The sequence below is a fragment of the Panthera pardus genome, unplaced genomic scaffold, assembly GCF_024362965.1.
Source record: "Panthera pardus isolate Hobbes unplaced genomic scaffold, ASM2436296v1 HiC_scaffold_12, whole genome shotgun sequence".
In the NCBI taxonomy this organism is placed as follows: Eukaryota; Metazoa; Chordata; class Mammalia; order Carnivora; family Felidae; genus Panthera; species Panthera pardus.
Genome location: NW_026526677.1, coordinates 95,006,752 through 95,031,522, shown reverse-complemented (window position 1 = coordinate 95,031,522; position 24,771 = coordinate 95,006,752). Strand labels below are relative to the sequence as shown.

Below are 24,771 nucleotides of genomic sequence, written 5' to 3'. Positions count from 1 at the left end.
CTGACAGCTCAGAGCTTGGAGCCTGGAGCCTGCTTCAGATTCTGTCACCCTCTCTCTGCCCCTCCCCGCTCATGCTGTCTCTGTCAAAAATAAAAAGAATGTTTTCAAAAAATGCTCAGATGAATATTGGGACCAAGTTATTAAGTACACAATTGCATGTGTTTTGAGGACCAAGATTATGAAACTCTTTTAAGAAAATATTCTTTCCAGTATGAATCCCAGATGCTCTCTGTTGAAAGGAGCCAGTTTCAGAACTCACCATGGTAATGGAGCAAAAAATACAGGTTTTGGAATAAAGCCGATCATTATTTGAATATTCCGATCTGCTCTCCTACCGTGCAACTTGAAATCAATGCAACTCAATCTGTGTCAACTGTAAACACCACCTTATGCAGATTAATTTTAATTCTAGCAGAGTTAATTTCCACCTTCTTGACAAAGCCCCGTTATTTGCCCTAGCACAGGTATGGCTTCTCCCATTTGCATAAAGGGACTGCCACCACTTTTCAATCTGTTCCACTGATTACACTACTGTTCCTTTTTGAGATCTCAAGTCAGAGTTTTGTTCCAGTTCATAAAGAATGCAGTAACAAAAAGGGACTGAAACAAGTCCGATTAAGAAACCAAATTATATAAATACTCCACCCTGGGCCTTTCCCAAGGATCACGCATGGCTTTCAAATTTTGGATAAGCTAAGGGAAAATAAATATAAATCACATATGGTACCCCAAGTCTCCTGTAGACTCCAAGCACTACATGGGCATGGCCATAAATCACTATGTAGTGAAGTCCATGTAGTAATAACCTCATTTAGAGAAAAACTTAAGACTGCTAAACATCTTCACTATACTCACTGAACTAAACGAAGATCATTCTGCAATTACCACTGAAATCCTAATATTAACTGTCGTAACAGGGGTCACCCAGGAACCAACAATTCTATAAAGGCAGGGAAAGATGCCAAGCAGATCTTAAAGTTGGACTGTTCCACTGGGAGCATTAAGACCTCGCCAACACACAGGTTTCTCCTAACCTGACCACCAGATGGCAGGTATGTCACCAGGCACTGTGGGGAACAATCCCCTTACCTGTTTCCTTACTTGAGGGTTCTCAGGACAGAGCTATCTATACATTGCACACAAGGACATTTTGGAAATTCCTGGCAGCACTTTTTGGGTAGCCCAACACCTTGGCTAACATTCCTCAAGAACCAAGGCCACGAATGTACAGCTTTGCTCCAAAACCAGGATCACATAAAGGCAATCCAGTGAAGTGGATTTAAGTGGAAATGTAGCAATGTTTGTTCAGCTAAGTCCCTGAAGGTTAATCGGAGTTTAGGTATTAAAGTCAGAATTAGATGCTCATGGTTTGATTCTATGGGTAAATAAACCCTACCCTCCTCAAACTCCACTGCCACCCCCCCTTCAAGTTCCCACCCAGCCAAGGTGAGAAAAAGGAACAGAACCGTGATCAAACGTGCTGGCGCAGGGCTTTACAGTTCCACGTGGGTCAGTTTCACATGCTTAATGCTACTTCCGGACTATTTCACTGTTCAGACTGACCATCCAAGCACAAAAACCCCTTCTGATATTTTTAATACTTCCTTCCCATCAACAGTTCTCCCAACACTGAAAAATCTGCAAATTCAAAGTTCACTTTACTATTAAATCTCAAACCCCAAATACAACATTAACATGAATTCATTAACCCGAGGCTTCTTTTGAAAGCCAGAACTGCCCAAATACTATTTTGTGTGATTTGCAGTTAGCCAAATATCCATCCAGCCCCAAACCAAAAATGCCTGCTGCCCTTGTATAGACTCAAGACAATCATATGGTGCCAATTTTAAATACAGTTTTATTTAAGACATTGCATTTTCCACTTAACAATACAGTGCTTATAAAGTGCAATGTTGTATTTCCTTTCCTTGTGCACATATTCCATATTCAAGTATCAAGAATGCCCAGTTTTATTAACTATAGCAGCTCAACTTCACTGCCATGGAATTTGCTACAAATTTGGGTCCTTCAAATGTTTTGTGTGGAACAATGCTAGACCTATGCTCAGGTTGGCTTAATCAACCTCTTCAATGGTGGGCCCGGAGGAGGCACCACCAGAGGGGGGAGCTCCACCACCAGGGAAGCCTCCAGGCATTCCTCCAGGCATGCCTCCTGCACTCTGGTACAGCTTCGTAATGATGGGATTGCAGACCTTCTCCAGCTCTTTCTGCTGATGCTCGAATTCTTCTTTTTCTGCAGTCTGAAGAAGAAAAAACAATTCTTTACTATAGGTTCCTCAAAGGAGGAAACTTCCTACCAAGTCAACCTGATGTTCCTAAAATGCAAAGACCTACCGTCACATAGGAGTCTTAATTACCAATGTACTCTTGGGTCACTCAGACATCCAAGGAAGGAATCTAAGTTGCCAACACCTGAAGTTCTGGTGGAAACCGCGAATGTATGGACCATTCATCACTGTGACCGATTTGTATCGTAAAATCCCATCTAATCTTGCTGAAACCCCATACCCTCCCCACTCCCAATTTATTAGAAATAACAAACCTGGTTCTTATCCAGCCAGTTGATGATCTCATTACACTTGTCCAGAATCTTCTGTTTGTCCTCATCGTTGATTTTACCCTGAAGCTTTTCATCTTCGACAGTTGCTTTCATATTGAATGCGTAAGATTCAAGGGAATTCTTGGAGGACACCTTGTCTCGCTGCTTCTCATCTTCAGCTTTGTACTTCTCAGCTTCCTGGACCATGCGCTCAATGTCTTCCTTGCTCAAGCGACCTGTGGAAGTTAACTGGTCTTTTAGACAGAACTTTTGACATTGAACCTTCAGTTATCCTGCCAACCTTAACCGTTAATGCTCCAAATCCATTAGAAGCAAGCCCTTGGGTTCAATGCCCTTGGACAGATTTTATAAGATCTATGGTCCCTATGACCCCAGACCCGATCTTTTAAGACAAAGGAAAAAGTGCCAAAGTTGTGCCTACCTTTGTCGTTTGTGATGGTGATCTTATTCTCTTTTCCTGTGCTCTTATCCACAGCAGAGACATTGAGAATGCCATTAGCATCAATATCAAAGGTGACCTCGATCTGAGGAACGCCACGGGGGGCAGGAGGTATGCCTGTGAGTTCAAACTTGCCCAGTAGGTTGTTATCCTTGGTCATGGCACGCTCACCTTCATAAACCTTGGTAGGAAATGAGAATTACTAAGGAGTTGCAAGCATCACAGCGTACCAGTTTACAGACGTTCAGGTCAACCAGGAAAGACCTCGCTCAGACATCCAAGGAAGGAATTGGCCAACACAAGACTTCTGGTGGAAACTACGAATGGTTTTGGAATCGATCATCATAGCAGGACAAGTCTTCCCAAAATCTCATACGACCTGAAGCATAACTGAATCGGTACCAATACAGTAAAACATACCTGAATGAGCACACCAGGCTGGTTGTCAGAGTAGGTAGTGAAGGTTTGGGTCTGTTTGGTAGGAATGGTAGTATTGCGCTTGATGAGAACAGTCATGACTCCGCCAGCGGTTTCAATGCCGAGAGAAAGGGGAGTGACATCCAACAGCAGCAAATCTTGAACATTTTCAGATTTGTCTCCAGAAAGGATGGCTGCCTGCACAGCTAAAACAAAAACGTTTAGTTAAAATAAAATAAAACCAACCTCGTTACCTAACAAACGTCTATCGCTCAGACATCCAAGGAAGTTAGACCATCATCAGCTTAAGCTTTTGGTGGAAACTACGAATGTTTAAGAATCACTCATCATAGCGAGCCAGCGTGGGGCTTTCAAGACCACCTGTTAGAACCATTTAATTCGAATAGTGGGATTATTACCTGCACCGTAAGCGACAGCCTCATCAGGGTTGATGCTCTTATTCAGTTCCTTCCCATTGAAAAAGTCTTGTAGAAGTTTCTGAATCTTGGGGATACGCGTAGAGCCACCCACCAAGACAATATCGTGGATCTGAGACTTGTCTAGCTTGGCATCCCGAAGGGCTTTCTCTACAGGGTCCAGCGTGCCACGGAACAGGTCAGCGTTTAATTCTTCAAACCGGGCACGAGTAATAGAGGTATAGAAGTCGATTCCTTCATATAGAGAATCAATCTCAATACTGGCCTGGGTGCTGGAAGAAAGCGTACGCTTGGCGCGCTCGCAAGCGGTACGGAGGCGACGGACCGCCCTCTTGTTCTCACTGATGTCCTTCTTGTGTTTGCGCTTGAACTCCGCGATAAAATGGTTTACCATTCGGTTGTCAAAGTCTTCTCCACCTAAGTGGGTGTCTCCAGCAGTAGATTTGACCTCAAAGATCCCGTCTTCGATAGTGAGGATTGACACATCAAAAGTGCCACCTCCCAAGTCAAAGATCAGCACATTCCTCTCGGCTCCAACCTGCAATTAGAATACAAGGTGATTACTCATCCAAATCTCCAATGGCTCAAGTCAGTCGTTAAACGAATCCCAGCTCCACAAAGGAGACATACCTTTTTGTCTAAGCCGTAAGCGATAGCAGCAGCTGTTGGCTCATTGATGATTCGAAGTACATTAAGACCGGCAATAGTTCCAGCATCTTTGGTAGCCTGACGCTGAGAATCGTTAAAATAGGCAGGTACTGTGACTACAGCATTAGTAACAGTCTAGAAATATAGAAAAAACAAAACCATGTTACAGATCAGTTCATAAACCCAGCAATACTCCCATCTCCGTCTACTTCTGCGTGTACTGAAGATAGCAATCACATGCTTTCTAAAGATAAGGCAGTCAGATTACTAACGTGTATCCTTCAAGCAAAACCCCATGCATGAATTCATCAGGGAATCTAGTGCATAATGCTGCAACTTCCAGCCACGTGGTCTCTAGGATTAGCAGGCTACTCACCTTCCCAAGGTAAGCCTCTGCGATTTCCTTCATCTTTGTCAAAACCATAGAAGATACTTCCTCTGGATAGAAACTTTTGGTCTCTCCCTTGTATTCTACTTGGACCTTGGGCCTGCCGGCATCATTCACCACCATGAAGGGCCAATGCTTCATATCAGATTGGACAACAGCGTCGTCGAATCTACGTCCAATCAGGCGTTTGGCATCTAAAGAAGTTTATCAGGTCAAGTGTTACATTGCATCTACCAAGTAAGAACCCTAATACACCATTACTGAAATGTGAAGATCAGAGACCTAGCAACCAAACTTCAGATTAGTCAAATGGACTCAAGTTCTCTCTGGCAGAATTGCTCAGATTTTCTAATCTGATACCCTATTTTTAGCATTTAAGAGTACAAAATTACCAGGTAAATTCTTAAAAAGGCTTTTCCTATTTTCAAAACTTTCATGGCTACCTCAGATTGATAAACTTTGAACTTTCTCATTCAGTCTACACCACTTAAAACTCAAGGCATGTTGCTCACAATTAACAGCTTACCAAAAACTGTGTTGGTGGGGTTCATTGCAACTTGATTCTTTGCAGCATCACCGATCAATCGTTCGGTGTCAGTAAAGGCGACATAACTTGGGGTGGTTCGGTTTCCCTGATCGTTGGCAATTATTTCCACTTTCCCGTGCTGGAAAACACCCACACAGGAGTAGGTGGTGCCAAGATCAATGCCAACTGCAGGTCCCTTAGACATAGTTGCTGGAAGAAAAAAAAACCCAGGGTTTGCTAAAAAACACCAACACTTGGAAACGCTTCCTGCTCCTCAAGCTATCAGGTATGGACACTTTGGTAAGAAGATTACACTCAGCACCTCCCCCCAAGAAACACTGCCCTTGTCGGAGGAAACCACGCGGGAGGGCCAGAGCGAAAAATGCTGCAAACGGGGTGTTACCGTGCCAACCGCGGGCGAGTCCGGCCCTGAATCAAGCACCTGCCCGGAGGGTCTGCGACAGGAGCACGTGGCCTCGACTCACAGCGCACCCTTCTCCAACCCCACCCCCCACCCCGTGCTCCGGAGCCAACACAATACGGCCTGCGTGGCGTGCTCAGAAGCCCCCTCCCCCCCACGTTGGGCCCGTGCCAAAAGCGGCTTCCTCTTTTTGAGAGCCTACGGAAGGGTCCGCTCCAGGGGGCCGGCTGGACTTCCCGTGCCCCGCAAACGGATGCGGCCCACGCCCAGGCCTCCCCGCGGGCACCGCCCTGACCCCGCGGCGACCATCACGGCCTGCAGCCTACGTCCCGCTTGCCCGCAAGGCCAGGTCCGCCGCCTCCCCGTAAGGAGCGCGCCCCAGGCGGGCAGGGGCCTGGGGGGCCCCCCACCTACAAGAAAATGATCAGAAGCGTCTGGGCCTCTGCAATCCCGACCAGCCCGGTGGTAGGTTGCACGTTTCTTAGAAACTCCCAAAAGCTCAGAAGACAGGCCTTACCTTCAGGATGGGCCCGGCCCCGCTTGCCAAAGAAACAGCTACCTGGAGAGCTAACGCCGCGTTGAATGAGGCCGGTTTCCGCCCGCCACCCTGTCTCTTATACCCTGCCTCAGAACCTTCCAGAAGGGGCCCACCCCTGCCGGCTGCCCATCATGACTTCCTCGACCAATGGGCACGCGGCCATCTCTGTGAGCCCCAATGACTAAGCCGGCTCTACCCTCGGGCCTCGCCCACTCCCGCCCCCATCCCACCCCACCTCGCGATGACGCACTCACCGCAGCGTTCTGGAACTTTCATTCTCGCCCCCGCTCTCCGAACGGCCCCGGGGAAAGGGAGGGTGGAGCCGTGAGAGCCCGCGCGCGGGAGTCCTCAGTCACCCCAGGCGCGGGGGGCCGGGCCGGTCGGGGGGGGGGGGGGGTGCATCCGCTTCTGCGCATGCGCTCCCCGTCAGCGCGGGCGGGAGCGGACGGAAGGAGGTGGAGGAAGAGGGGCGGGCAATTTTGGAAGCAGCCAATGACAGCGGCACTAGCCGCAATCTGGATCGACGCGCAACCGGGGGAGGACGGGCGCAGGGCCTGAAGGGAGGGGTCCGGCCCCGGCAGCCCGGGAGCGAAGACGGAAGTGGAGCGAGGACAAAATGGCCGCGAAGGTTGTTGCGCCCCTCCCCCCCTCCGTCCTCGTTCTGTCTTCCCTACCCCCCACTTCGGCGTTGTAGAGGCTCGTTTAGGCCCTCCCGGATTCCACGTTCCTATGTTTCGTATCTAGGGTGCCTTTGGGCTAAGTCGGCCTTCTAGGAACCGGGAGGAATGTTCCCACCCCTGAGCGCTACTAGGGTGTCTTGCCCAGGGACGCACAGATCTGTGGCTGGAGGGAGCCGCCTGGCCCCACTTGGGTGTAGGAAGAGACAGGTTAGCCAGGCCAAGCCTCCAGAACCCTCAGTCACCGTGGCACCTGGAGGCCGGCAGCCCTCGAGGCCGAGGTTGGAGGGGCTCCGGCTTTTCAGAACCTTTAAGGCCGGATGCTGTGCCTGGACCCTCGACAAAATAGGTGGCCAAAGCCGCTTCCCTGACCCCAGACAACTCCGCCACTCCCCACCTCCCGCCAAGAACAGGTTTGGCGTCTCGGCTCTGCCTCTGCATTTGCCCAAGTCCCGCACCTCGCAGTTATTTGTGAAAAAGAAAAACTTAGCCAGGTTTTTCCGTGGAGGAGAATCAGGCATTAGGAACCTGGGTTCCGGTAGCCCCGTGTCCTTGATTTAGACTCTCGGAGCTGCTTTTATTTTCAGTAACATGATGTAATGTCTTTCCTGCCTTGACTTATAAAAAACGAAGCGACAGATCGTTCAGAGGCATCTCGAAAACATTACTAATCGAGTCCACGAAACAGTACTACTTAGAATTAAATTGTGGTGCATGGTGGCAGGTATTTAGGCCTTGTCATTCTAAGAGCCTTTCTCAGTACCTGGAAATGTTTTCCAGTGTGTTCTTTCAAAAAGGCAGGGCAGCTGATACTCTTATTTGATAGATAAAGGGGCAGATAGATGAAAAGATTTTTTTAACACTATCTGACACAGTGGTGTGGCCGGAATTAGAAAGACCTTCCAGACAGTGGCTCCAGAAAGGGTGTCACAAGAGTGAGGACACCTTGTCCTTGTCAAAGCCAGTAAAGCCTACAGACGGATTCAAACATACGAAGGAGACATTTTCTTTTCACATTTGCTTTTTCCGGGGCAAAGTTGGCTTGAGTACGTGGAGGTATATACTTAATTTCTTCCCACCTCCCAAAATATTAATTTTATATGGTGTTTTCGCAGCATATAAAGTGCTTTTATTTGTTATAGCATTCAATCATCAAAACAGTTTTCTGAGATATACATCCGGTATGAGGAGAAAAATGAGGTTCAGTGATGTTACTTGTGGAAGGATTAACAGCTAGCTGAGCTCAAATGGAACTTAGCTCTTTTGATTCCAGGATCTTTGGTCTGTGTTTGTTTTGTTTTTTTATTTTTTTAATGTTTATTTATTATTCAGAGACGGAGCGTGAGTGGGGAGGGGCAGAGAGAGAGGGAGACACAGAATCTGAAACAGGCTCCAGGCCCTGAGCTGTCAGCACAGAGCCTGATGAGGGGCTCGAACTCACAAACCGCAAGATGGCGAGCTGAGCCGAAGTCGGAGGCTTAATGGACTGAGCCACCCAGGTGCCCCTGGTCTGTTTTTTAGTTACACTACAGTGTAATTTTCTTTCTAGAAACACCTATAACTTCAACTCCAGAAAGTGGAAGATGTGTGCTGTGGGAGGCTCCCTTCAATTTTCTTTCGTATCTACAGTCTTCTCCCACTCAACCTATCAAGGACAGTCTCTGAACTATATCCCACATATCACAGTTTTTAACTAACCTCTGAACTACCCACATTTTAACTACTGAACCATTGGAAAATGGAACAAGGGCCAAACCACCTAACAGCAGTGATTAAAGTAGAGTAGATAACCAGTTTCCAGTCATTCGAAAGTACATTGTAGGACTTGAACTATGCTCTTATTACATAGAATGATTCAGAGTTTGTGGATTTAAAGGTCAATAAGATGACTGTCCTGTCTCCACCTCTTTAAATGCACAAGGTTTCAAACACATTCAGGATGGAAAATTAAAGTTTGGGGGCATAGGAACTGCAGTGAAGAAGTCTGAGGGCTTGGGTTTTTGACTGGGGAATGGAGTCCTTAACATATGTGAGCCTGTCACATGTACTAAGTGCTCTGTGTATATCACCTCCTCTAATTCTGTGAACTTTGTTTCAGATTCATTTGAATCTCTTGTATTTACTTCTTTTGAGATTTATTTGAACCCCCAAGTGTGGAGTTCTGTTGGCACTTGACCTTGGCATAAAATATTTGCTTAAGAAATACTATTTATTTTTGGTAAAGTCTTTTAGAGCAGGAACTCTGCCATAACTTGGTATCTGCAGTACTGCTTAGCATCTTGCCTTGTGAGAAAATAGTACTTGGTATATTTGGGACTGAAATCAATAAATAATAGATCCTATGTAGGCTGAGTTCTTCCATCCTTCTTTTGTCAGCAAGCTAATGAACAAATTTCCAGTGCAGGTTATACGAGCTTCACCTTCTACAGTATCACCTTTACTTATTTATTTTTTAATTGCTGATACAGATGCATCTGTAATAAATATTTGGTTTTTGTGATCAAATACAGTCTCAATTACAAGGCAACTTAGAAGTTAAAATATGAACAGTTTAACACCAGAAATGAAGCAAAATTCTCTATCTTTTTGCATGAGCCATTCGGAAAATATTTTTACACAGTGTAACAGCAAGGGCATCAACTTCATTATTTTCCAAATTTCAGTTTGGTTTATATGTTTTATTGAAATGGTTATTCTCTAAACATTCACACCATTCCATCGTTATCTTCTTCCACAAACATTTTTTCCTTCTACCTTTTAGTTATTTTACCATTTTGTTGGTTTCCCATTAAAGGATCAAATGTATTTGACTCGCAGTGTTAATGGAATATGGCTTGAAACCTGTAGTGTCTCAAAACTGTATCTTAAGCCCAGAATTTGCCATGTCTGAACCCAAAAGCCAGACTCCAAGAGAAGTGCACTATCATTGCTAAGACTTGAACATCTTATCTCAGAATTTTCAATTCCTTAGAATTTCTCAGATATTAGGTAGTTAGCTGTGATTTTTGTTTTGTAGATTTCCACTCTGAATAGATTTCCAAAATAATCTGGATATCCAACTGGTATTTGTCTTTTAATAACTAACAGGTTTAAATAATCTAAATCTCCATATCATGCAAAGGGGACCGATTCCTGCTTTCAAAGGCATAGGCAGGAAACCTTAGGTTCAAAGGTAGAAATAATGATAAGAACAAATTGCTTGTGATGGTACAGCCACAGCCTCCGTAGTGTACTTGTTTGGCTCAGGTACTGTAGGAATAAGAATTCTCAGAATCACATAGCAGAAGTGATATGTTATCACACTACCAGAAGAATAAAAAAGTAGAGTAAGGAAGGGAGTTAATATCTTACAATGAGGCAGTGTTAGTATAAGAAGCATTCCAAATATGCCAGCCTTCTTAAATTAATAGACATTCTTTACATTACTTCCTCAGTGTCTCCTATTTCCCCCCTTTTTTTTAAGAGGAAGATAAAACTCAGATTACAATTTTCACCCAGGGATCAACCCCTGTTTCTTAAAGAACCTTAGAAGGAAATGCATTTGCAGTATCTGAGGGCTCTATTGTGAGAAACACAGACGTGAAAAAACAGAGAAATGGGGCAAAATCTCAGATCCACCATTTCTCTTTAAGCATCTGATTCCCATTTTAGAAACCATGCTGTCATCTCCAAATTCCGCACGATTTTTTTCTTCCCTGCAACCTGCTGCCCTTTTAATAATAAATATTTTGCAATACCCACGGTGATCTGGTGACATCTGCACTGGGGTCCTTGCAGGGCGGTTTCAGGCCTACATTCTTACCACATGATCAGACTAACAGAATAGTTGGTCCGTTTTGATTAACAGAACAGTCAAAAGGATTAAAAAGGCAAGTTCTTGTATTGGAGGCTGCCGCTTCCTTTTTATTTTTCACACCTTGTTTTTTCCCCCATGAATCAACTCTTCTGATGGTTATCCTGGTGAATCATTTCTGTTGTTTCCAGGATGGTAACAGTTCAAATGTTAGCAGTCACTCATCCAGCCCTGTCCTGCCACCCACTAGTTATCCTCACCAGCTCTTCCTTAAATATAATTCCCTTTCCTTCCAGCCCACACCTGGACTTCCTCAGAGGCTAGGCTGGGAAATTACTGAAATTCTGTGTCACCCTCTCAGGAGGGAATGGTAATGATGTACTTGCAATGCCATTAGGAAACGGTAATCCTTGATCTTTTTGATAATTTAAGGCTTAGAATTATCAAAAGTCCCAGGTTCACGTCCTTGTCCTAACCTAAAATGAAAACAAATGGAGGAAGCTCCAAGTTTGGTATAATAGTAAACTTCTTTATACCGCTCCTTGACATGTTACGGAATATGAAGAGAAAACCGATCTAAGCTCTCTTTCTAGTCATAGTCAGTCTTGAAATTCTGATTTCATATATTCTCACAAGAGAATGCAAGGATATGTCAGATGATCTTTCAGCATCTCTGAACGAGCTCTTTTTCTCTAGAAGACTTCTGAGAACATTGTCAAATGACACGTAGTGAATGTTTTCTTGCTCCAGAGATATCCAGCAGGAAAGTCCTTAGAGACATCAGATTTGAGGGAAAGTCCACAACTGTTCCAGTATAGATTTCTGATATCTGTCAGTGACCCTCTGAACATGATTAAGGTGGAAAGTTTTTTGCAGTCCCTGGTCACACGTTTTGTTTTCCTCTCTTAGTTCTCTTACTGTTCACTAGAAATAGGGAGATTAGTAGTGGATAGAGTGGGAAAACTGGCACCGCCCGCTAGTTCGGCGCCTTGTGAAATTAACATCCAAACCTTACGGTAAATGAAGTCAGGTCAGAAGAAACGTTACTTCCTTCTTTGAAATTTCTCAGAAGTGATATGCCCAGTACCTGGTGCAGCTAGGTGTAATATAAGGCTGTGGGTTCCCCTTGACTCTGAATAATCACAATAATCCAGTAGATTTGCAGAAATGCATAGAAAATTTATGAACACCACCTCATTTCCCCTTGACTATGGTGAATCAAAGTATTGATACAAAACATTTCCGGTGAGAAGTTTTAAGTGTTCAGTTCCCCTTTCCCCAACTTTTTCCACCACAGGTCCTGGCCAACAAACACACAGAGTTGGACCCCCGCTTTTCCCCACTCTGGTCTCAAGGCACCACGAGATGCCTTTTTGGAGATGAGCAGTTTACATCCTTTTTCTTGTTCAGTGTCCTAGAAAGAAAGTGCTCATTTCAATCCAATCCACGCAATGCTCACCACTACTTAAATGACCGGTCATCTGGTTCCAGGGGGTTGTGTGGCTGGTGACTGAGCTTCAATGACTAGAAGAGTCCTAAGATCCTGACTCCTAGGAAAGCATGGGAGTCAAGTCCACTCTAATTCAGACGGTTTGCAAGGCTCTGCTCTGGCTGGGGATCATGCCGGGTGTGGTTCTGCTTTGGTCAGGGTAGCATGGTGGACTTTCTTTGGTTCAGAACCTCTCCCCGCTGGCCCCACCAGGCTGTATGCATGGGTGGCCAGCCCCGGCTGGGGTGCTGCTTCCGTCGACAGTGTCCGCTGGCTGCGTGAGGCACTATTTGCTGTGGAGCGAGTGGAGGAAGAACCAGAGCGTGAGCTTCGAGAGCCTGAGGAAGAGGAGCTAGGTTTCACCAGGCGGGCTTTCGGGGCTTCCGCATCTTCTCTGAAGAGGAAAAAAACCAGCAAAGGTAAACTTTAACACCGGCAAGACTATGATACACCTTCCACTACGGTTGCTTCCTTCTGAGGCTTCCCAATAAATTCCTCAAGCCGTAAACTTCACATTATACCACTGGAAGGCAGCCATTTAGGGGAAGAGGGACTTCCCCAGTCGTTGAGACTTAGCGGTTGACTTAGGCAAATGGATGTTTTGTTAGCCCTGAAGTCAACTCTATTACTCTGGGAGAGTACACATTTACCATTGAGATTGATCTGGGGTTTGTCTACGCAAACCCTTTCACGGCCCATCAGTTAAGCCCATTCCTTATTGTAGGCCCTTCATAAGTGGACACGAATCAGAAGTAATGTAAAGTTGATCTTTTAATTACCAGTTGAGGATAGCCAGTTTCACAATAAAGGCAAGGGAAACCAGACTTTCTGTCCCTAGGCTGGAACTCCTTGCCTACCAGAATAATCCTTTTAACAGATTCACGGTTAAGAGCAAATGGGACATTTATGTTCGCTGGTCACTACAGAGCTGGAAAGGAAGCCTAGGACAAGGGATTTTGGAGGGAGGTTTACCGAATTTCATTAGGTCTCTCTTCTTCCTCATATCTCTCTTTGTCTTTCCTTCGGATTAGCAGCCATACCAGGAGGAATGTCAGCAGGGCTCCAGCCACCATGCCTGTCACTGCTCCTGCAATCATGCCGATGCTTTGTACATCTGTTTTCTCAGAAACAAAAGCAGAAGTAAAACCAAACATAAGCTAGGGAACGCATGAACTGAAAAACATAAGCCCCGGGGGTGCCTAGCTGGCTTACTCTTGATTTGAGGACTCTTGATCTTGGGGTCGTGAGTTTGAGCCCCATATAGGGGGTAGAGTTTACTTAAACAAACAAACAAAACCCATAAGTCCTGGGCAGGATGGGTATTTCCAGATCTTTCTATCTTTCGGAGTTTCCCATTTACACTTGATGTATGACTGTCCTTCTTGGTATTGAAAGGTGGCAGAATATGCCACCCCAAAATATGCCTCTTTGCCATTAGGACTGTTTTAACCTAATTTTTTTTCTTAATGTTTATTTTTGAGAGAGCGAGTACGAGTGGGGGAGGGGCAGAGGCAGAGGGAGACACAGAATCTGAAGCAGGCTTCAGGCTCAGCACAGAGCCTGTCGCGGGGCTCAAACTCACCAACCACAAGACCATGACCTGAGCCAAAGTCGGACACTTAACCGACTGAGCCACCCAGGTGCCCCTAAGCTGACTTTTTTAAAGCAGGCTCCACACCCAGCGTGGTGCTTGAACTCACAACCCTGAGATCAAGAGTCAAGTCCTGTGCTCTACTAACTGAGCCAGCCAGATGCCCCCTTAATCTGATTATTTTTGAGAAACAGCAGACACAGGAGAAGTTCTAAAAACAAAGTACAAGTTCCCCTTTTATAAGGGAAATTTACATTTATAAAGGAAATCTCCCTCCGGTCCCCTCCTGGACATAACACATTTCTTTAGGGAGCTGACAGATTCACACGCTTGTAAATACAGTTAGCTACACCAGTCGCATGGTCACTGCAACTACCGAATTTATTTTCACGGTCACCACGTCCTCCCGGAAATAAAGATTTTGGCCTTGACCTTACTCTTACTTGCGATGAAAGGTGCTGTACGCCAAACCACGACGCGACCACAGGAATAACCCGTTTGGATACTTACGCTGTACCGTCACTCGCACCACACAGCTTTCCTTCCCCGCCTCGTTGCCTGCTGTGCACTGGTAGAGCCCAGAGGAGGACATGGTGAGATTCTGCAGCAGAACGCGTCCAGGGTTATCGTAGTCTACACAAGCAGAAGGAACGACTGTAATCCCCTGAGGGACAGGGTCTCTGTATTGTTTGCTTCAGTGCATCATTGACCTAAGATTCTCTAACACAATTTGGTGAGGAGGAGGTGGTAGATTTCTTGGAAGACGGAAAAGGCAAACGTTCTTTTAACGTGTGCGTCCGCCAAGAGTTACAAAGGACTGAACTTGTAAGGGACACCAAACACGATCATTTAGATACAATGGCTACGCAGTATATTTCTTCCTCATTTCTCCTGCCACTTTTAGGTGCCATTTGAGGAGGGAAAGGATGGATTTTTCTCTTTTCCTGTCCCGGTTGACGGATGAAAAGTAGGAGCTCAGGGAGATTTGGCCGTGCATTCAAGGTCACGTGGTGAGTTGCTGACAAACCGGATTTAGGATTCATGGCTAGAGCACCATTCTGTGGTCTCAGCAGACCGATGGGAAGGTGACTTACCAATCCTGGACCTGGGAGGGAGATGCTCATCCTCTCCCTCCTTCTCCCGAACTCGCTGCCAGTCATACACGATGGGCTTTGTGCCAGAGGCTGACTCACACTGCAGAGTCAGGTCACTTCCTTCCGTCAGCTCTCCTTCCAACTCACACTTGGGCTTTGATGGTCTCACTGGCAAAAAGAAAGAAGCTTCAAAGATGGCCACACGCCAGACTCCGTGGAAAAGCTATGTCCTGTTGAGTTGTTTCTCTAGCTGGCCATCATCTGGTCAACTTTTGGGTGGGGATTCAGTAGCCTTTTGCTACCTAACTATGCTTTACACACCACCCCCAGAAATACACGCCCCCTCCATCCCCTGTGTGTGCGTGTGTGTGCATGGCTGCTTCCAGTGGTGCTGTTGTAATTTCCAGAGGCTCCCTCAGAAACCTCCTCATCACTTCTCAAAGAGGACACTGTTCTTTAATTAGAAATTTTAGGGGTGTCTGGGTGGCTCAGTCGGTTGAGCGTCTGGCTTCAGCTCAGGTCATGATCTCACGGTTTTGACTTCGAGCTCCGCGTCGGGCTCTGTGCTGACAGCTCAGAGCCTGGAGCCTGTTTTGGATACTGTGTCTCCCTCTCTCTCTGCTCCTCCCCTGCTCGTGGTCTGTCTGTCTCTCTCTGTCTCAAATAAACATTAAAAAAAATTTTTTTAATAAAAGAAGAAATTTTAGGAAAGTTGAGTGTGATTTTACTAATACTGAAACAGGGACAGAAGTCTGTTAACTCGGAAGCAATTAAATGGAACTCAGCAGCTCTCGCTGTCAGAAACCAGAAAGGGAGTTGAATCGTACCTGCGAGATTTAAGTTAAATACAAGAACACCACTTCAACGTCAAAGGAGATTTAAATTTTGTAATGCACTACCATGGAAAATTGTGATTCTTCTTTCTCCTTTTATTACGTCTAAAATATAGAACATAAACTGTAGAACATGCACACTTCTTTCCGGAAACTGGACTAGCTGATCTCTGCATGCATGATGCAGGGTATTGAAAAGTTTCATACCCCTATTCCTCACAGAGCCCTTATTACTAAGATACAGGTGTTTACCTTGGTGCTGTCTTACCTAAGACTTTTAAGGTGACGTGGCTCCACACATAGCGCCCTGAATTCTTCACCTTGCAGGTGTACCGGCCCTCATCACTGGGCTTCAGGGGCTCAATCTGCAGGGAAGCATCTCCTGCCAGGAAATTGGAAGCAAAGGCCACTCGGCCCTTCTGTTCCTCAGTCAAGTTACTGTAGACATGATGACTGGAGTAAGTGATCACCTGTGGGACAGACCAAGGCAGGGTCAAGCAATGTGGCCCTCAGCCTTCCTCTCTTGCTGATGTCAAGATGAGGGACGAGGACACTCCTAACCGAACAATGCAGCCAAGACTGGGGCCGATTCTAAGGGTCCGAAAGACCTCTGTTCTGAATGAAGTTAAAAGCACAATATGTTTCTCTAGGCCTTTCTTCTCCTTCCCAAAATAGCAACACTTCATATTTGTGCACGTTTTAATTACAGAGTAGCAACTGTTTCACTAAATTCTCAGAACCATTTCATTTAAAATTTTTTTTAAGGTTTCTTTCTTTCTGAGACAGAGGGAGGGAGACAGAGCAGGAGTGGGGGAGGGGCAGCGAGAGAGGGAGACACAGAATCCGAAGCAGGCTCCAGGCTCTGAGCCGTCAGCACAGAGGCCGACGCAGGGCTCCAACTCACGAACTGTGAGATAGGACCTGAGCCGAAGCTGGCCGCTCAAGCGACTGAGCCACCCAGGTGCCCCAGAACCATTTCATGTTATAGGTAAGGAATTTTAAACTTGAGTTACTTGTTTAATCATGACCACACAGCTAAGGCAAGGAAGGAAGTTAACGCACAATAAATATATCAAGAGCTGGCTGTGAGGAGAACTGGCAGAATGGCATGGGAAGGAGACTTTGTAACTTTTGCATTTCCTACGAACTGCATGCGAGCTGTTCAAAATACACAACACTCAGGGCAGCTGGGTGGCTCAGTCAGTGAAGGTCTGACCTCGGCTCAGGTCATGATCTTGCGGTTGGTGGGTTTGAGCCCCGTGTCGGGCTCTGTGCTGACGGCTCAGAGCCTGGAGCCTGCTCCGGATTCTGCGTGTGTGTCTCTCTCTCTCTCTGCTCCTCTCCCACTCACACACACACACACACACACACACACACTCTCTCTCTCTCTCTGCCCCTCCCTCACTTGTGCTGTGTCTCTCTCAAAAATAAACAAACATTAAAATATTTTTTAAAAAAATACACAACACTCCTTGTTCTGGGTGCTTTTACATCTAGCTTATTTCTCACATGATTTTTGCAAGTTCAGTAGTCCTCCTCCTGCCTTATCTGTGGTTTCACTTTCCGTGGTGTCAGTTACCCAAGGTCTGGAAGCAGATGATTGTCCTTCTGACATATTGTCAGAAGGTCAATAGTAGCCTAACACCGTATCACAACGCCTGTGTCGTTCTCCTTGTCCGTCTCATCACAGAGGCACTCTGTCATCTCACATCATCACAAGAAGAAGGGTGAGTATGGGACAATAAGATTTTGAGAGGGGGAGAGAAAAACTATGGTCGTATAACTTTTAAGTCATTTTATTATTAGTTACTTTATTAATGATTGTTAATTTCTTACTCTGCCTTACTTATCAATTAAATGTTATCACAGCTATGTATGTATAGGAAGAAACACAGTGCAGATAGGATTTGGCATTATTCATGATTTCAGGCATCCAGTGGGGGTTTTGGAACACATCCCGCGTGGGTAAGAGGGGGACAGTGTATTCATGATCTCCATTTCACAGACAAGTAGCAGAACCCGGATTTGAACATCACCGTCTAAGGCCATTCAGTCCGTTGTCCCGGTATACCACTTATCTCTCAGCCACTTCCTGTGGCCGTCTCCACTCGTTTCACTGCTCATTAACTGCTTTTCTAGAAAGTTTGGAAATGAAGGAGGAAAAGCGACACTATCAAATCAATCTGTTTTGTTCTTACAAAAGTTTAGAGTCCAGGGGTTCCTGGTTGGCTCAGTCGGTTAAGTGTACAACTCTTGATTTCGGCTCAGGTCATGATCTCACGTTTTGGGAGTTCGAGTCCCACATTGGGCTCTCTGCTGTCAGCACGGAGCCTGCTTGGGATCCTCTGTCCCCCCCCGCTTCTCTCTGTCCTACCCCTGGTCACTCTCTCTCTCAAAAATAAATAAACGTTAAAAAAAAAAATCAAAAGTTTAGAGGCCAGCCAAAGGGTTCAGAGGAGTTAAAGAGTAGGAGTCAATGCTTAAAATTCAAGTCTAATACTGAGGACTTCATTGTTTGGCTTTCCTTTGTGGGGGGTGTCACTGACAATTAGTAAAGGGAAGTCGGGTAGAAAAAAAATGACATCCCTTCCTTCCATAAAATACATGTCAGCCATCATGCCTTTGTTTTTCAAGGCAGGGAAACCAAAGTTTAGATCTCTCTAGCAAAAAAAAAAAAAAAAAAAAAAAGAGTTTTTGTGAAGTTTCATCTGCCTGCATCACAGCCCATAGTTCTTGAATCCTTCCTGGGTTCTGTTCCTCCTTTGTCTCACCCCTGTTAGTCACAAAAACCATACTGATCTAGTCCACCAAGACTTCAAGCTATATAACTTCAGCTTTGCCCTTCCTACCACTCATCAATCATATTCTTAAATTCATTTGATTTTAAATGCCAGCAAACATTTTTTTGGAATGACTGCTTCCCATCAGGTCCGGGGGAGGCTATTCAGATGACTAAAACCCTCTTCCTGTGTTCAAGTGATTTAAAATCTAATGGGATTAACAAGGAGAGAAGTATAAACATAGAAAAAGGATTAATTAACTTGAAATAGTATCAGAGAGAATGTCCCAGAAAAGTTGGAAGCATTCGAGTTAGGCTTTGAAAGATAAGTAGATGAAATAAGAGATAACAGAGGCAGGGCGAAGCGGGCTGCAGGGAGCATTCCAGATACACAGAAGGCACTAAAAACAGGCTTGCAGGCATAGGGGAGTCTCCCAGGCACATTTCTGGCTGCAGCTGTTCAAATTGTTTTGCTCCGCTCAAGCCCTGAACCCGTCCTCCATCACAGGATGCTCTACAATGCATCAAATGCTTTCCTGAAAAGATGTGAAGCCATCCAAGAAAACGTCCATCCGTTCTCTCTCCATTATGTCAAAACCCTTCAGTGGCATCCATGTTACCTTCGCCACCTTTCTGAGAAACGAGTTTTCTCCTTTCTCTGCGTACTCTTTTTCATCAGCAAACATGTATTGCGTTCGCATGGCAGGGTACAGGGCCGGGTGCCGGACAACAAGCAGGAATAAGACACCAGAGCCTACGCTGAGGACCTCACGCTCTTGTGGGCGACACATTGGGGAGAAGGAAGTAAGAGAAAAGTAAAGGTAGACCCTGCAACCGATACTAAACTTGAGACATTTTCAGGGTGCCTGGGTGGTTCGGTTGGTTGAGCGTCCGACTCTTGATTTCAGCTCAGGTCATGATCCCAGGGTCATGGGATGGAGCCCTGTGTTGGGCTCCACGCTGAGCGTGGAACGTGCTTAGGATTCTCTCTCTCTCTCTTTCTCTCTCTCCTCTATGCCTCCCCCCCACTCACACGTGCTGTCTCTCTCTCTCTCTCAAAGAAAAATAAAAAATAAATAGACTTAAGACATGTTTAGTATTCAATTCCACCCCCTCGTTTCAACCAGCACTACTGTTGTGATCGTTCTCATCTCTCTGTGCCAACACAGTTTGGGGCCCCCGTCTCATATTGCCAGCTGCGTGGCTGCGTCTGTATTTCTGCCCTCTGCAGCCTGTAACATTGTAAATTGGACGCCAAGTTAATACCAATGTAAAACTCACAGGGGCTCTTTTCCAGCTCAGAAGCCTTCAGTGGCTCCCGGCCACCTCTGAATGATGACCGGACTCAGTCTAGAGTCCTCACAGTGACCTCTGCTTTACCTTCCCAATCTCAGCTCCTATTGGCCACCTCCCCTACCTGCATACTGTCAGGTAACATCACCTCCCTTCCGTTAACACAGGTTATGCTTTCTTTGTACTCCATGCCTTTGCCCGCTGCATTTTCCCACACGGAAACTCCCTCTTCTCCATCTCTCCACATAAAGAATTCCCATTCATTCTCTTAAATCCAAAATCAACGTTAACTTCGAGTGACACATTCCCTGTTAATGACACTCAGATTAATGGTCTCTTCTCTTTGCTCTCACCCGCAGCGTTTTTTTGTGTTTTGTTTTGTTTTGCAGCATTTTTATGCGAGGAGAAATCCTGAAAGACTTTGGTCTCATAGGTTGCTGGATCCCCTTCCTGTAAGGCTGGGTGTCGTCCAGGAGAGCGTTGAGGGCATTCGGGTTTTATGTGTCTGTTGCCCTGAATGGTCTTCGGCTAGGCTGTTTTGCAACTCGGCAGTCCTTTCGTGAATACACAGTCCCTGAAAACAGACTCTGTGCTTGGCCCTGTGCTAGAGAGGATACCAATTCAGAGAACATTGTTTTATGAACGTGTTGAGGACCGGGACGTGCCAAAATACGCCACTTTGCACGTGCCTAAGAATTCATTTCGAATGCTGAAGGCGTTTGAGTTCCTGAAGTTCCTTATCAGACCTAAAAGCAGAGCCTCTCAAAAGAATTTGTCCTAAATCCCCTCCTGAGAGCAACTCTAATCTCTTCGAGGAGACCAGAAATCTGGCACCACACCCCCCACCCGGACAGACAAGGTCACAGACTAGCAGATCTCCCATCTGTTCTTCTGAGGGCCCATCTCTTTTCCTCAGAAGTCATTTGCTTTTCCCTAACTGCCCTCTCTCCTCTTCCCTTTCCCCCACTAAGTTAGGCAGACAGCCGAATTCTAGCCACCCCTTGAGGTTGCTCATCTGTGGGTATTCGCTGCACGCTACATAAATGGTACACAGAAGTTATAAACTTGTTTGTCAGTTTCCCGTTAATCTGTCCCTTGAAATATAAGGGTTGTACATCTGAAATATAAGGGTACGTGTCAATTGCATCTCAGTTAAAACATTTTACACTTTTTAAAGAGAGACAACAAACCAACAAAAATCTTTTGTCAGTCCAATTTCTAGTGCCCCAGCTGGAGATCCTAGGAAGAGAAAGGGGAAAAGATATTCTTTTCCCTCTCCTGCAGTCTTAAAAGACAACTTAGAAAAGAAAAGGGTAAAGGGCACCTGGGTGGCTCAGTTGGTTAAGCGTCTGGCCTTTGGCTCAGGTCATGATCTCGCAGTTCATGAGTTCGAACTCCGCCTCGGCCTGGAGCCCGCTTCCAGCTCTGTGTCTCCCTCTCTCTGCCCCTCCACCACCCCTGCTCACACTCTGTCTCTCTCTCTCCCCAAAATAAATATTAAAAACAAGGGGAAAATTATGACCCTCATATACATAGAAATAGGCCCATGTCGAAGATTTTATTGCACTCGCTAATAAATGATGGAACCAGAAAGATTTTGCAACAGGTTCAAATGAGAATTGGACTAAGATTCATAGTCTCCTTCGGACAAACTTAATTTGCATTTCTACAAACAGGAACCACAGCCATGCGATGGGTAGGAAACAGGGAAATCGCTATGGGCATTCCACGAGTTAATTTGTACTTCTGCAGAAATTAATACGTGAGGAGAATTAGACCCTAATTCATCTCCGGAAAATATGGAGTCTAAGCACGAAGATGATGTCTGGGAGGGACCTTGTATGTGGGAGGTGGAGGCAAGTGTTCCTATTGGGCTGGGGGGGAGCCTCGAAGGGTTAGATTCCTTGAAGACCGCTCCCCTCTGCCCTGCCCCTACTCCCCGACAGCCTCCTCTGTCAGCAGGTGGCTTCACGGTTCAACTCTGCAAATTGAATAAGGTGGTCAAAGTAGACCTTATTGGAAGGAGACAGGACAGTCAATACTTGAGATGTGGAACTAACCTTGGAGCTTTCTAGGAGAAAGAGAGTTCTGAGTGGAGGAAAAAGCCAGTGCAGAGACCCTAAGGCAGAAGAGTGCCTTGACATACTTGAGGACCAGCAGAGAGGTCAGGTAACTGGAGTAAGCCAGGGGAATTGTAAACGACGAAGTCAGGCACTGGGACCAGATCCTGCGGGGGTGGGGCTCTGGTCCATTGTAAAGATGGTGATGGCTTTCATTTTGTGGAAGTGGGGGGCTATTATAGGATCTTGAGCAGAATAGCATCATGATATGATTTATTTTGAGAATAGGCTGTAGGAGGCCGAGAGTGGAAACAGGAAAACCAGTCAAGAGGCTATTCTAGTAAAGATCCAGGCAATAGATGCACAGCCTCTACGGTGGTAACAGTGGAAGAGACAAGAAGTGATCAGATTCAAAGTGTACTTTGAAGATGAAACCAACTGGATCTCCCAATAAACTAACCCCCTTCTTTAAGCATTTTTTTAATGTTTATTTTATTTTTGAGACAGAGAGAGACAGAGCATGAGCGGGGGAGGGGCAGAGAGAGACACACCCACAGAACCCGAAGCAGGCTCCAGGCTCCGAGCTGTCAGCACAGAGCCCGAGGCGGGGCTCGAACTCACGAACCGCGAGATCATAACCTGAGCCGAAGTCGGATGCTTAACCGACTTAGCCACCCAGGCGTCCCGTGACCACCTTATTTAAATGTATATTTGTGGTATGAGAAAAAGAGAGGCGTCCAGGACCACGCTCAGGTGTTTGGCATGAGCCTCTGAAAAGAGAGAACAGCTACTAACCAAGAGAAGAAAGCCAGGGAGAGGAGGTTTGGGGTCAGAGTGTGCACAGTGAGGGGAATCAGGAGTTTGGTTTCAGATACTTGTTAGACTCCCAGAGGAGGCATAGAGTAAGTAAGCAGTTGCATAAAAATGAGTCAGATATTCGGGGTGGGGGGGTAGTCCTGGAGATATACATTTGGGAATTCTAAGCTTGTGGATAGTATTTAAGGCCGTGAGACTGGATAAGATCCTGGAGGGCACGAATCTACAGATTAAGAAAAGAAGGCATAAGGAGGCTATCCAAATGGTGGCTATCTAAACACAAAGGTTAAAACTCATTAAAATACCACAGGGTTGGGGGGGCGCCTGGGTGGCTCAGTTGGTTAAGCGTCCGACTCTTGATTTTGGCTCCGGTCATGATCTTGAAGTTTGTGGGATGGAACCCCATTGTGGGGCTCTGTGCTGACAGCGCGGAGCCCGCTTGGGATTCCTTCTGTCTTCTTCTCTGCCCCTCCCTCATTCACACTTTCTCTCTCTCAAAAATAAACAGTTAAAAATAAATAAACAAACAAACTTAAAATACCAACCTCAGAGTAAAATTGATAATGCCATCTCGGATCTTTTTTCGCTGACTATTCAAGTCCAGCCTTTGCTCACCATTTCCAGCCTCACCCCTGGATGAGACCGCCTCTGCCTCCTACCCTCTCTTTCCTAGAGACTCAGTGAGTTGAATCCTGAAACCACCCGCTGAGGCAGGAGGCAGTAGGGGAGTAGGGGCGGGGGGAGCAGCCTCGAAGGGCTTCATTACACTCATTATCATACAAATAGAAGACCTCTCCCTACCCCAGCCTGAACACCTGCCCACAGCCTCCCACAGACACCACAGGGAGGTCACTCCTGAACTTCATCTTCACGCAGGGGAATATTCTGGAAAGTACAGGAAATGCATGACTTCAATCAAATGTGCAGTGTTTACTTCCGGACAAAAGTTTCACCTTGAAGTTCTGCATTCTTTTCAACAGGGAGCTGTAAATTACGGGGGAGGCGACAGAGGGAGAGAAAGGGATTTAGCTTCAGGAATTTGGGGTTTAGATCCTAGCTCTGAAATCTGTCTTGGGCAAGGGGCTTCACCTTTTAAAGTCTAAAAGGTATGAAGCCCTGCACAGTCCATGAGTTCGAGCCCCGTGTCGGGTTCTGTGCTGACCGCTCAGAGCCTGGCGCCTGCTTCAGATTCTGTGTCTCCCTCTCTCTCTCTGCCCCTCCCCATGCCACCCTCTGTTTCTCTCTCTCTGAATAAACCTTAAAAATGAATGAATGAATGAATGAATGAATAAATAAAATAAAAAGAAGGTTTGAAGCCCAAGTTTTCTGGAGAAGAATTAAGGTCTAATTTTCTTCATGTATTAAAAGAAAACTACAAAAACAATTCTTAGCTCCACAAGCTTATAGTACTAATTTTAAGAGCAGATATCTGTGGAAGGACCTCGTTCCTTTGCTCACTGACCATTCAGTGACTACACTGTGACAAATTCAGCACTCGGCCCCGGAGTTAGGAAAATATGCATCAGGCCTAGAAACGAAAATCCATCAACACGACGCAATACGTTCGGCCAGGGGGTTGTGTTTTTATTTAACAAACGCGTATGTGGTATTTATTTTGTGCTAGGCACTGTCCTAAATACTTTACAAGTATTAACTCCTCTCATTAAAGAGAAAACCTTGGCAGTGAAACGTTCACGAGATTAAGGAGATTAAGGAAGTGAGTCTCTGAGACAAACTGCTTAGACTTAAGGCCGTTCTTTTGTTTCATAAATACTTAGAGAAGGCCTTCAACGAAGTGGGTACATATATCCCAATCTAAAATGGGGCGGCTGCAGCCTGGTCCTACTCAAGTGGGGCTGTTTTTGTGGGCCCTCCTGTGTTCACTAACTCATTACTGCATTTCCATGGAGACTGGGGATCCCAGGAAGGAGTTCTTAGAGCCAGGCAGAGGT

The 24,771-nt window shown here is 45.8% G+C and overlaps 2 protein-coding genes, 1 long non-coding RNA gene and 2 other non-coding genes across 5 annotated transcripts in view; 1 reads left to right on the top strand and 4 right to left on the bottom strand.

Annotated features, from left to right (window-relative positions):
- Positions 1-1,841: 1,841 nt before the first annotated feature.
- Positions 1,842-6,500, bottom strand: HSPA8 (heat shock protein family A (Hsp70) member 8). Its single transcript, XM_019433502.2, has 9 exons — positions 6,374-6,500; positions 5,436-5,645; positions 4,898-5,103; positions 4,504-4,656; positions 3,856-4,411; positions 3,440-3,642; positions 3,002-3,200; positions 2,563-2,795; positions 1,842-2,260 (listed from the first exon to the last, which is right to left on the bottom strand). The coding sequence occupies exons 2-9, from the start codon at positions 5,638-5,640 to the stop codon at positions 2,075-2,077; spliced, it is 1,941 nt and encodes a 646-aa protein (XP_019289047.1). The 5' UTR covers positions 5,641-5,645; positions 6,374-6,500; the 3' UTR covers positions 1,842-2,074.
- Positions 3,285-3,370, bottom strand: LOC128776374 (small nucleolar RNA SNORD14). The gene has a single exon (XR_008421437.1). It is a non-coding gene; the product is annotated as a small nucleolar RNA SNORD14 (small nucleolar RNA).
- LOC128776373 (small nucleolar RNA SNORD14) lies at positions 3,705-3,792 on the bottom strand. Its single transcript, XR_008421436.1, has one exon. It is a non-coding gene; the product is annotated as a small nucleolar RNA SNORD14 (small nucleolar RNA).
- A 3,002-nt stretch (positions 6,501-9,502) lies between the features above and the next one.
- Positions 9,503-24,771, bottom strand: part of CLMP (CXADR like membrane protein) — a 97,676-nt gene continuing 82,407 nt past the window's right edge. The window contains 6 exon segments of the mRNA XM_053900353.1: positions 9,503-12,500; positions 12,503-12,747; positions 13,326-13,467; positions 14,455-14,577; positions 15,039-15,206; positions 16,140-16,341. Coding sequence (XP_053756328.1) covers positions 12,448-12,500; positions 12,503-12,747; positions 13,326-13,467; positions 14,455-14,577; positions 15,039-15,206; positions 16,140-16,341 — 933 coding nt within the window. The 3' untranslated portion in view covers positions 9,503-12,447.
- On the top strand, positions 12,658-15,364 carry LOC128776208 (uncharacterized). The gene is made up of 2 exons (XR_008421272.1): positions 12,658-12,772; positions 14,849-15,364. It is a non-coding gene; the product is annotated as an uncharacterized LOC128776208 (long non-coding RNA).